Source organism: Manis pentadactyla, chromosome 14 (genome assembly GCF_030020395.1).
Source record: "Manis pentadactyla isolate mManPen7 chromosome 14, mManPen7.hap1, whole genome shotgun sequence".
NCBI lineage: Eukaryota > Metazoa > Chordata > Mammalia > Pholidota > Manidae > Manis > Manis pentadactyla.
In genome coordinates, this window is record NC_080032.1 from 6,682,757 (window position 1) to 6,695,429 (window position 12,673).

The 12,673-nt window shown below is 42.0% G+C and overlaps 1 protein-coding gene across 19 annotated transcripts in view; it reads left to right on the top strand.

The window, feature by feature from the left end:
• The window catches only part of EIF4ENIF1 (eukaryotic translation initiation factor 4E nuclear import factor 1), a 41,708-nt gene extending 33,973 nt beyond the window's left edge, over positions 1–7,735 (top strand). For 13 of the 19 annotated variants that reach the window (XM_057491638.1, XM_057491652.1, XM_057491640.1 and 10 more), the window contains 6 exons: positions 223–365; positions 2,910–2,988; positions 4,261–4,393; positions 5,647–5,991; positions 6,274–6,438; positions 6,988–7,735. In XM_057491638.1, the coding sequence (XP_057347621.1) occupies positions 223–365; positions 2,910–2,988; positions 4,261–4,393; positions 5,647–5,991; positions 6,274–6,438; positions 6,988–7,229 (1,107 nt within the window). In that variant the 3' untranslated portion in view covers positions 7,230–7,735. The remainder of the gene's footprint in view (positions 1–222; positions 366–2,909; positions 2,989–4,260; positions 4,394–5,646; positions 5,992–6,273; positions 6,439–6,987) is intronic. The other 6 variants (XM_057491648.1, XM_057491649.1, XM_057491636.1 and 3 more) reach the window with 2 other exon arrangements.
• The last annotated feature ends 4,938 nt before the right edge of the window (positions 7,736–12,673 follow it).

Below are 12,673 nucleotides of genomic sequence, written 5' to 3' on the forward strand. Positions count from 1 at the left end.
GTTCAAGCTCAGTGAAAGCCTAGAAAATTGGTGGACAATTAAAGTCACACTTAAATGTTTAAAATCCTGTTCAGTGGATAGGAGCACAGTTCATTCAGGTTTGCAATGTGATTTCTCTGAGCTGCTTCTTAAACATACCTTTCTAAGGGCAGAGAGAAACCTTTGTAGAAAGTGTGACTGTCCTTATTCTTCTTCTGATCCTCCTCTGCCACTTCTGTTCAGCAGATGAGTCAGCTCGAATTGCAACAGGCAGCTTTGGAGGGGCTGGCCTTGCCACATGACCTTGCAGTGCAGACAGCAAACTTCTACCAGCCTGGTTTTGGCAAACCGCAGGTAGACAGAACCAGAGATGGATTCAGAAACAGGTAAGTTACTGATCCTGCTCTTGCAGGGATTTGCAAATTAGTTTTCCTGATTAGCAGATTAGTTATCCACAGTATAATTCTGTCATACACACTGATATGTTGTACAGTATATGATGAGAATTCCATCTCTGGATGTTCAGTAGAAGAAATACGGTTGAAATCTGGGGCATAGGTTTTTCATCCTAATGTAAATTTATTTATATTCTTCATTTAAAGGATTCATCTTCATAGCTAACACAGATACATTCATAAAAATCTTATTTGCAGTTACGCTTATGAGATAATGAAAAGTAAAACTCCACCTCGTTTCCTCCCCCGGCCGATTCCTTGTCAAGTTATCAAACTGTCCTCTGAAGTATGTTTGTTGAGCAAGAATTTGTTGGTCAGAGCTAGTAAGTTTGTTGGGTTTTTGATGAGAGCTGGTAACAAATGACTACTGACTTCACTGTCCTCCTGTTTTCTTCATAGTTGCAACAAGTAATAAAATGAACCATAAGTTGAGGAGGGAAAGGGGTAGCAATACTTTTATTGTAAATTAACAGTATTGAACAAATGTATAGCTTATAAGGCAAATTCCTTTGTTAACTACCCAGAAGCCTTCCATGTGCCATGTTCCAATAATACCTTTTCTCCTTAAGAAGTGACCCCTGTCTTCCTTTAAAACTAATTGCTACCTTCATTAGTTTAATTTTATCACCAAAATGTACATCCATGAACACTATAGTTCATCCTTCCCGTACAGTACTTAGTAATTATTTGTTTTGATGTGGTTAAAATTGCCATATCATTGTGTGTGTCTTTAGCTGGTTTTATATGTGGACACAGAAAACACTGAGACCAGTAAGTACCACAAACCTTTGCATAAATGCATCCTATCTATAGTAGCCTTCAACCTAAATAGAGAGCTTAGGACTGGTCTGCCTAGCCTGTCACCGGATTTCTCTGTACAACATGATGTTATCTAATATTCATTAACATGATCTTTTGACTTTGAAAGCACTTTTGATATCCAGAATTTCATTTGCTCTTTGCAACAACTCTGTGAGTTAGATGGGAGTAAATAACTGCATTTTATGTGTATAGAAACTTAGGTTTTAAAATGTGACTTTCTTAAACTAGCAAGTAGATCTCCAAGTCAGTGTCAGTGGAGCCTTCACCTTTTGGATTAAATGTCAGCCTCTCAGGTCCTCCTTAAACAGCCTGTATTCAGTTGTGTACCCCAACACACATGATTTTCTCCCTGCCTTTTTTTTTTTTTTTTACTGTACTTACCACCTTGTAGCATACTATTTTATCTGTTTCCCTGCTGAGAGTAACCTTTTTTCTATTCTGCAACTACAAGAATATAATGAGGCCAGAGACTTTTTGTGTGCATCTGTTAGGTTTACTGCTGTATCCCCAGCATCTAGCACAGTGTCTAGCACATAGTAGGTGCTCAGATGTGTATCAGAAGGAAATGATAGGTCATGCAGAACCACCAGACTTGGGGTTTACCTCTTAATCATTCAGAATACTACTGATACATTTCTCCCCTCATTGTCATACTCAGAGGCTCAATGTGACAGCCATGGGTTTGTGTGTCCCATATGTTCATGATTCAGAGAAGTTTGGGAATCATTGACTGTACTTGGGCTTTGGCCTTTGTGGCTACAATGCAGTGAGGCTTTCATTAGCCAGTGAGCTCATGTAATTCATTCTTCTCTCAGCTTGTTTACATCTTCATCAACTGTTTCCTGTTTTCTTCCAAGTTAAGGGAGAGGGAGTGAGTAGAATGTCTGAGGAGAGAAGGGAAGTCTGTTCTTTGAAACTTTATTTAGGAGGCCTGGTAACAACCTTGTGTGTAGACCAGGAACAATGGGGAATGCTACAAGTAACTGGGTCTTTAAATAGCTGAAAACTGTTTGATTTGAACCAGCATCTCACAGAGCATCAATTCTGTGCCAAGCACTGTGCTAGTCGTTGTTGCTTCCTACTCTCTGAAACATAGCCTGGCCCACAGATGAAGGCCCTCCCTGGCCTGCCTCACTGGTATAGGCTACAAATAACCTGTACATCAGCCCCAGAAAACCTTACATTCCCAAGGCCTTCCCAGGCCCCTGTACCACTTCCTTCCACCTGAGTCATTGTTCTTCATCTTAAAGTTTCTGATTGGTCACACTCAGTGTAATGCACCTGCTTCCCAGAAAAGCTTTCCCAGAGTCCCTTCAGTAGGGGTACCCTATAATTCCTTATTCCCCTTATCTCCCTATTATACCTTGTTAGTACCTTATGTCTACATGCCTTGATTTGCCCTAGGTTAGTAAAGTATCTCCTGCACTGAGAGTTCTTGCAAGGCCCAGGGCCATGTTTCATTAAGCTTTTGTCTTCCCTTAGAATTTAGCATGCAGTTTTGCATATGTTAGGCACTTACTGAATACTTGAGAAATTGGACTGGATAAGGGAAACAGGATGTTAAAGTCCTAGGATGGTCTTGAGTGTTGTGTGGTTGTAGGATTTAGAATTTGAACAGCTTGGGGATCACACTGATACTTGGTTTGTTCACAGACAACAGCGAGTGACCAAGTCACCAGCACCCGTGCATCGAGGGAATTCTTCTTCCCCTGCCGCTTCTGTCACAAGCATGGTCAGTACTGCCTTTGTGAATGACTTCTAGGCTTTTCTTTGGTTGTGCCTCTTTTATCACTGTGTACCCCAAAATGTCCTTGAATGCCTACCACAGAAACAACTTTAATAGTCTTTCATACCTGCATCTTTATTAGGTCTTCCCCTTTTAGTATACACTCTAACTCAGGATTCTAGTGAAGCCCCTATGCTGGGGAAAGTGTTCCAGCAGATAGACAGATACAGGCCAGAGCACACAAGGTGATACAGGATTTAGGATGTTCAAACAAATTAGCAGTTGGAGTGATGAGCAGAAGAGACAAGAGTAAAGACAGGAGGTGAGGCAGATGGGATGACCCGGGGTCAGATGTTGGAGAGTCCAATGAGGAGGAGTTCACAAATTCAGGTCTCGATAGGACTTCAGGCTGAGGCAGAGGGGTTTGCCTATTTGTGGCAACAAATCTAGTTTTACAACTGACTCATGTACCAGCTTTTTTTTTTTTTTTTTTTTTTTTTCAGTTTCATTCCCCACAGACCTTTATCACATAGTCAAAGCTGACAGACAAGGGGAAAAAATAATTACTCTGCTTCAGGACCTCAAGTGGTGCATACCAAGCACCTTGAAGGCAGGGTCTAGAAGGAGCTTTTCTGTTCATAAATCATGCCCAGTGGCCTGCCATGTTTGGGGTAATTTAATGAGAAAAGTTGCATGCATAATAAAAACATCAAAGTAGAAATAGGCAATGAAGAGATGAGAACAAATGATCTCAGAATGTTACTCCTAGTGGCTGAGGAGGCTATTAAGATAATTGTGAATTTTCTGGTAGCCAAGTTAAGATGGGAAACATTAGGAATAGAGAAATTTAGGTTCTGAGGCTGTCTGTGAAATGTCCTTTCCCAGCTAGAAGGGCTATTGCTCCAGAGTATATTTCTAGCCACTTTCTTCCCTGCCTCATTCTGGGCTAGGGAAATGTAAATGCATAAGTAGTTTTCCATCAGCACAGACATAAGTAAGTTGAAGCCTCTGTGCTTTAACTACCTTTGTGCTAGAGCTAAATCCTGGTTTTGATGAAAAGTGAGTTGTGAGGGAGGGGTGCTATAGTTGAGACCACCACCTGTTTGGCCCATCCTGTTTCTTTTCCTCAGTTAGCTAGAGCCCAGAACATTGGAGTTGGCCTTTGCCACATATAGCCAATAAGCAGACTTCACACTGAGTAGTTTGGCCATTTAAACCTTGCTTGATTAGGAAAAGGCATTTAGACAATGTGCTAATACAGATTGTTTTTCTCTGCAGCTTTCTCCTTCCTTCACCCCTACATCAGTGATTCGTAAGATGTATGAGAGCAAAGAGAAAAGCAAGGAGGAGCCAGCATCTGGAAAAGTAGCTCTTGGTGACAGTAAAGAGGACAATCAGAAGGCCAGTGAAGGTACTGCAGAACTGTTAAGGGTGTACTGCCGAAGAGAGTATGAGACACGTCATGGGCCTGAGTGCTGACCAGCCTGACCTGCTTCTCTGCAGGGCGCTGGCAAGGCCCCTGACCCCTCTGGACCATAGTTCTGTATCTGACAGTGAGAAGGGCTAGACCAGCTCACAGCTATTTGTGGTGACTATTTGCATAGCTATTTGCATAGCTACTTGAAATTCTGACCAATCTAATAATGATACGTGTACTAGTAGTACACAGGAAGAATGAGCTTTAGGATCCTTGTTGAAGCTTCAAAGTTGAATTAGTACTACGTTTGGCAGACATAGTTCAACTGTTTTTTTTCTTCTGAGAAGTTCTCTCATCTATGAAGATTAAGTCTTCCAACAAAATCTGTGCACTGAGTAAAGTGTATTGGAGGTGTGGGGAAATATATAGAAAGTGTATATCTTGTAAATATACAGAGTATATTTTGTAAGTATTTTCTGAAAGCATATAGAAAGTGTGAGAGGCTTTTAGGAGTTGTACAGTTGTGGTAATGACATGGTGAAACGGATTCTAATAAGTAGGTTTACACAGGTCCAGATTATTGGGTCTAAGAGATTTTTGCCTATGGTAAAACTTCTGGAGAGTAAGAAATCCTGTTTGTCCTACTAAAAGGCAGCTCATATTCTTTCACCAGACTGTAACTGCTATCTAACCTTTCTGCTTTGATGGAGTTAGATAATTTTACTCTCTTGATTTTCTCCTTAGGCTAAAAAGCATGTTAACCCCAAGAGGTTGACTAGGACAGGACTAGTTCCCACATAGGCCCAGACCGGTCAGATGGGCAGAGCTAGGCACCCCGCTGAGTTGGACCACCAGACCTGAAATGCCAAGCTCACTTGCCCACAGCTATTCATGAATTGGGAGGATTTTAAGAATAAAGATACGGGCTTTTTAAGAGTTACGTCATTAGTTACTTAAGAGCCTTTGGTTTTTTAGAGTGTAACAAAAATAAACTCTGTTACAGCAAGAGTGTTGGAAGACTAGTAAACAGAGTGCAGTCCCAGCTGTCCCTCACTACTTCTGCCACCTCAGCTGGGCCTGTTCATAAGGCAAGCGATGGTCCCTATGGTGCAGTCCTCTAAGTTCGCTGATGGGATAAAGTAATGACTGTGAGCTTTCTACGTAATGAAATTACTAGCTCACTGAGAGTAAAAGTATTTGGGAGAAGTTTGCCAGTACCAAAATACTCTCTGTCTGCATCCTTACAGAGAACCTCCTGTCATCCAGTTCTGAGCCCAATGCTGATCGAGACTCTTCTCCCACTACAAATCCCAAACTGTCGACATTGCAGCGGTCTTCATGTTCTATCCCACTGTCCCAGACCAACCGTTACACCAAAGAACCAGAGTATCGACCTAAAGCAACTGGGAGAAAAACACCCACTTTAGCATCCCCGGTTCCAGGAACACCTTTTCTCCGCCCTGTCCACCAAGTTCCCCTTGTCCCCCATGTCCCAATTGTTCGGCCTGCTCACCAGCTTCACCCAGGGTTGGTCCAAAGGATGCTGGCCCAGGGAGTGCATCCACAGCATCTTCCAAGTTTGCTCCAAGCCGGTGAGTTTCTGACCTGGCCTGACAACAGTTGCTAGAACTGATGAAGGTACTATACTGTGGGAGGTTCTTATCCCTAAAAAAGATATTATTAGATTTTTCTGTCAAACTGACGGGCAGTGGGTCAAATTCATCCCATCCCTCAGTCCATTAAAAGATTAGGGACCTTGTTTGAACATCTCTGTTCTTTTAATGAACTTTCAGATCAGCGAAACTACACAGTCAAGCTTGAAAGTTTCCAGGTACATTAAGATTACTTCTCACCAGATTCTTTCTGCCCAACAGGTGTGCTTCCTCCTGGGATGGACCTGACTCATTTGCAGGGAATATCTGGCCCAATCCTGGGTCCACCCTTTTACCCTTTACCTGCTGCTAGTCACCCTCTCCTAAACCCTCGTCCTGGGACACCTCTGCATCTGGCAATGATGCAGCAGCAGATACAGCGCTCGGGTAGGTTCAGGGATGGGCCAGATGAGCTGGGGATGGGCTGAAAAGGCTTCAAGCTTTTGAACTGGTTTCCAGTGGAGGAAAATGAATTGACACTGATGATTCATTGTTTATCCTAAGATTAGGTAAGGGTAAAGGTGTAACCAGAGAACAGGATGAAATAAACCAACCTCTAAGGAATCTGGAATTCCTGTTCCTATACAGACAGTGGGAGAGCCAAATGTACTTTGGCTTTGTTTGGCTTTTACCTCTTAGATTCAGCATAGGAACTGCCCAGAGTCGAGGCCCTCTCACCAGTTAGTGTGTTTTGTGATGTTGCTGCTTACCATGAGAAGCAGCGGTCATGTCATCTAGGATGAGTTCTTAATATGGATTCCAGTGTTTCTAGTATTTTGCAAAGGAGTCTCCTAAGAAAGCTGTAGAATAAATCATCTGGTAAAGAATTCTGTTTGGAGTTTTATGGATAGGGTTTGGTGAAACACAGCCTCATAAAGTAGAAAACTACTTCTCTCTTGTGCTCTGAATGATAATCCTTCCTTCTTACCACCACAGTTCTTCATCCTCCAGGCTCCGGTTCCCAGGCAGCAGCTGTCAGTGTTCAGACGACCCCTCAGAATGTGCCCAGCCGGTCAGGATTGCCCCACATGCACTCCCAGCTGGAGCACCGCTCCAGCCAGAGAAGCAGCTCCCCGGTGGGTCTTGCCAAGTGGTTTGGCTCAGATGTGCTCCAACAGCCCCTGCCCTCCATGCCTGCCAAAGTCATCAGTGTAGATGAATTGGAGTACCGCCAGTGAGCATGGCAGGGAGGCTTACCTGAGCCTGGACCTAAGGTAGCACCCTGGTCAGGACTGCTTCTGCATCTTGGGTTGGTTTATGGGTTTTTACTGTGCAAAGCTGTTTAGGGGGCCCAGGCACCTGACATGGTCTGCATTGACAGAAGGATCTTAACCAAATGCGTGGAGCCTGCATGGTCTGAATACAGGATGCAGTGTTGTCAATCCTGGAAATAATCTTTTTTTTGTAAGATATGTGAATGAAATGTTGGTGTCTTCACCAAGAGGTGGCACCTAAGGGTTCTGAGGAAATGTATAGACCCTTATGTACAGATCTGTGTATAAATAATTTTTGTATATACATATAGCGTAGCTTTTTTGAACTTATACAGCTGTACATAAAAGTAGCTGATATTAGTTTAAGTCTGTGTCAACAGTCGGATTTTTTTCACTTGTACATTTGGGATTTTTTCTTTTGGTTGATGGTTGATTAAAGTTGCATATACTAAGTGTGTGAATGAAGTGAATGGCATTGTTGCCTGTTTCTTCCTGAATCCCTTCCTCGTTTCTAACTAGCTGATGCATGAGGTGCAGTAGGTTACTGGAGGGAAATGATATTAAATTTTAATTTTTCTTTAAAACTCACAGAACTGAACTCTTTATCTTACTTAGGAAAAAGCAGCTACGGCATTTCTAGGACCTTTAAAGACCCCCAGTCAGCCACTTTAGGCTGGGCTCACCCTGTAACTCTATGGTAGCCTCATGGCTGATAACCATATTAAAGTGTGAAAAATAATTTACTGGGTAATCCATGTGTATGATAATTTATCACAAGCAAATCTGTGTTTACTGGGTCAAAAGTCAGTAGTTTATTAACATCCTGTTCTCCAACTCAAAAGTCCCCTATAGAGAAAAATGACTCAAAAGAGCTCTAATTCAACCCATTAAAGTCTAATTTTCTTCCGTAGAATTTCTGTCAAGATTGTGTTGCCTATGGTAACTGATTCCTTGGAGTTTTTCTCTCATTCCTCAGCTCAGTTATTTTCATCACATGCACAATATGAAAGGATTCTACCAAAATACTACACGTAGGATCTTAAGTCCCCTTTCCTGACTGAAGGATTTATAGTCCTATCTGAATGCCAATATTTATCTTTTTCCTCAAGAACCCAGATTCATGATGCTTGTCCATTTAGAGCCATCAAAGCTATACTTTGACTGTGCTAGAGGGTCAAATAATGAGGCCGTTCCCTGGTGGTTGGATTCTGTCTGCAAGGTTAAAAGGCCTGAGTCTTGAGTATTAGGGGTGCTGCCTATAAACTTGAAGCTGCCCACCCTGTTCTATACTTCTAGGAACACAAGCAAGCAGGTCACCTTTCAACAATACCTGGCTTTGTGGATTGAGCTGTGACTGTCTCTTCCTGGTACTTCAACTTAATCTTCCCTCTCCACCCAGGGGGATTTGCCCTTAGGGTCTATTTCTGAAGCTGAGGAATCATACTGTTTAGAATTCTTGCACATGCTTTGGTTCCACAATCTCAAGTAACAATGGCAGAACACAGACTCCTGAATCCAGTTCTGCCTTCCTATGTGTCCTTTCTTTCCCCTTTGTGTTTGTAGCCTGGGGGGGAGGACGGGTTGGAACTGCCAGTAAGGGCTTCCTTTTCAGGCTAAAAGATGGTAAGATAGAAATGAACAAATGTAGCTTACCAAACAAAGCACAAAGCCATTAGCCAGTGATTAGTGAGATGTAGCCGGCCGGAAATAAAGGTGTGTTGCTAAGCAGAAGCTAGACATACAGATTTTTTTTTTATATCATTAATCTACAATTACATGAGCAACATTATGGCTATTAGACTACCCTCATCACCAAGTCCCCCCACATAGCCCATTACAGTCACTGTCCATCAGTGTAGTAAGATGCTATAGAATCACTACTTGTCTTCTCTGTGTTGTACAGCCCTCCCCACGCCCCCCCCCTACATTATGTGTGCTAACTGTAATGCCCATTTCCCCCTTATCCCTCCCTTCCCACCCATCCTCCCCAGTCCCTTTCCCTTTGGTAACTGTTAGTCCATTCTTGGGTTCTGTGAGTCTGCTGCTGTTTTGTTCCTTCAGTTTTTTCTTTGTTCTTATACTCCACAAATGAGTGAAATCATTTGATACTTGTCTTTTTCTGCCTGGCTTATTTCACTGAGCATAATACCCTCTAGCTCCATCCATGTTGTTGCAAATGATAGGATCTGTTTTCTTCTTATGGCTGAATAATATCCCATTGTGTATATGTACCACATCTTCTTTATCCATTCATCTACTGATGGACACTTAGGTTGCTTCCATTTTTGGTTATTGTAAATAGTGCTGTGATAAACAGGGGTGCATATGTCTTTTTGAAACTGGGATCCTGCATTCTTAGGGTAAACTCCTAGGAGTGGAATTCCTGGGTCAAATGGTATTTTTATTTTTAGCTTTTTGAGGACTAAAAATACTGCTTTCCACAATGGTTGAACTAATTTACATTCCCACCAGCAGTGCAGGAGGGTTCCCCTTTCTCCACATCTTTGCGAACATTTGTTTTTGTTAGTCTTTTGGATGGTGGCCATCCTTACTGGTGTGAGGTGATATCTCATTGTGGTTTTAATTTGCATTTCTCTGATGACTAGCGATGTGGAGCATCTTTTCATGTGTCTGGTGGCCATCTGAATTTCTTTTTTGGAGAACTGTCTGTTCAGCTCCTCTGCCCATTTTTTAATTGGCTTTTTTGCTTTTTGTTTGTTGAGTTGCATGAGCTCTTTATATATTTTGGATGTCAACCTTTTATTGGATATGTCATTTATTAATATATTCTCCCATACTGTAGTATGTGTTTTTGTTCTATTGATGTTGGTGTCCTTTGCTGTACAGAAGCTTTTCAGCTTGATATAGTCTCACTTGTTCATTTTTGCTTTTATTTCCCTTGCCCAGGGAGATATGTTCATGAAGAAGTTGCTCATGTTTATGTCCAAGAGATTTTTGCCTGTTTTTTTTCTAGGAGTTTTATGGTTTCATGACTTACATTCAGGTCTTTGATACATTTCTAATTTACTTTTGTGTATGGGGTTAGACAATGATCCAGCTACATTCTCTTACATGTAGCTGTCCAGTTTTGCCAACACCATCTGTTGAAGGAGCTGTCATTTCCCCATTATATATCCATGGCTCCTTTATCATATATTAATTGACCATATATGCGTGGGGTAATATCTGGACTCTCTATTCTGTTCTACTGGTCTGTGGTGGGTCTGTTCTTGTGCCAGTACTAAATTGTCTTGATTACTGTGGCTTTGTAGTAGAGCTTGAAGTTGGGAAGTGAGATCCCCCCTGCTTTATTCTTCCTTCACAGGATTGCTTTGGCTATTCGGGGTCTTTTGTGGTTACATGTGTATTTTAGAACTATTTGCTCTCATTTGTTGAAGAATGCTGTAGGTATTTTGATAGGAATTGCATTGAATCTGTAGATTGCTTTAGGCAGGATGGCTATTTTGACAATATTAACTCTTCCTAGGCAAGAGCATGGGATGAGTTTCCATTTGTTAGTGTCCTCTTTCATTTCTCTTAAGAGTGTCTTGTAGTTTATAAGGTACAGGTCTTTCACTTCCTTGGTTAGGTTTATTCCTAGATATTTTATTTTTTTTAATGGAATTGTTTTCCCGATTTCTGTTTCTGCTAGTTCATCGTTAGTGTATAGGCATGCAACAGATTTCTGTGTATTAATTTTGTATCCTGCAACTTTGCTGAATTCTGATATTAGTTCTAGCAGTTTTGGAGTGGAGTCTTTAGGGTTTTTTATGTACAATATCATGTCATCTGCAAATAGTGACAGTCTGACCTCTTCTTTAGCAATCTGGATGCCCTTGTATTTCTTTGTTTTGTCTGACTGCCATGGCTAGGACCTCCAGTACTGACATACAGATTTTAACTAAATCATTTTGGTGTTTGAGAGGGAGTGGAGGCAAAAGAGAAGCTAATGCAGTCTTCCAGGCACTAAGAGCCTGAACTGAGGGTAAGGGCAGGAGGAAGTGTTATCTCAGCTAACAAGAGATACCTTACATGGAGTAACTTTGGGAAGTCTAGCAGGCATGAGATTAGAAGCAATCAGGGCTGCAAGGATATGCAATAAGAGAAACTAGTGATGTGGAGCCCCCTCAAAACGGGAGGGCTATAGAGAACCTCATGGAAAACCTATCTTTAAGGAAGGGTGTTAGGAGAGAAAAGGATAGTGCCTCCCAAAGGAAGCAGCTGAACAGCCAGTACTTGGAAAGTCAGTGGTAATCAGTGAAAAGTGGGGGGAAATGGAGTACAGCCTTCAGGAGAGAGCTGAGTGTCTTGTAAGCCAGGCTCTATTAAGATGGAAGGGAAGTCAGTTCCCCTGGCCCTTCTTTGTAAATGAGACAAGCACAATCCTGAAACAAAGATAACATAACTGATTGTTCAATAATTCTATTCCCTTTTTACCAACAATTGATGGAAGAATGGGCATATGACCCAGTTTAGGGCATCAGAAACAAGGGCAAACTAACTGGGCAAGTCTGGGAAACATTCCCAAAATAGATAGACCTCTTTTATTATCCTCTGGATGCCGATGTAAATAAAGCCTGGGACTGCAAGAGACATTTGGTAACTGAGGGGAACCAGCTGCCTGGCAAAGCCAACAAATAGCAGTGGACAGAGTAGCTTAACAGAAAGAATTTAGATCCTCAATGACATAACACCTGCCACAAGCTCATTTGAGCTTGACGACTTAGGTAAGAGACCAAGTTTCCTTCCATTTTAGCTGTTTAAGTTACTGTTTGCTATTAAATACAGTTAAAAGTATTCTAGCTAAGTAATGGCACAGGAAAGTCTGTTTTGCTGTGCTGAAAAAGATAAGGAAAGGAAAGTAACAGCACTTTCGAGCCATGCTGTGGCAGACAAACCACTAGTTTTGGAAGTTCGTGAAGAGAGACATCATCTGTTAAGAATGCCCCTCTTTGGCGCTTTACCCCAGTTAGTACTTCTGACACAAAACTGCACCGTTCCCAGAACTCCCAAGTCTAAGCCCAAAAGGGAGAAAAACGAAAGGTAAGAAAAGGGAGAAAGAAAGAAAGGTAAGAAAGGGAGAAAGCCCAAAAGGGAGAAAAACGAAATGTTCTCCTCAAGCACCAGGGGCCACTGATAGAGGCAGGGGAGAGTGCTGAATGATGAAAGAAAGGCCCAATTCAAAGCATATCCTGGAGGACTTGGGTGAACTGGATTTCAGCAACCTCTCCCCAGTACCCTAGCAGGGCTAAATTCTTGCTTAGTGAAAGTGAATTTGGGCATGAGGATTCCCCCAAAACCCAAATACATGCTCTAGTTGGAAAACAAACCTTGCTGGAATTTGCATAGCTCAGAAAGCCAATAATTCTCTGAAGAGTTGGGGTAGGCTCCAGATTATGGCTTCTATC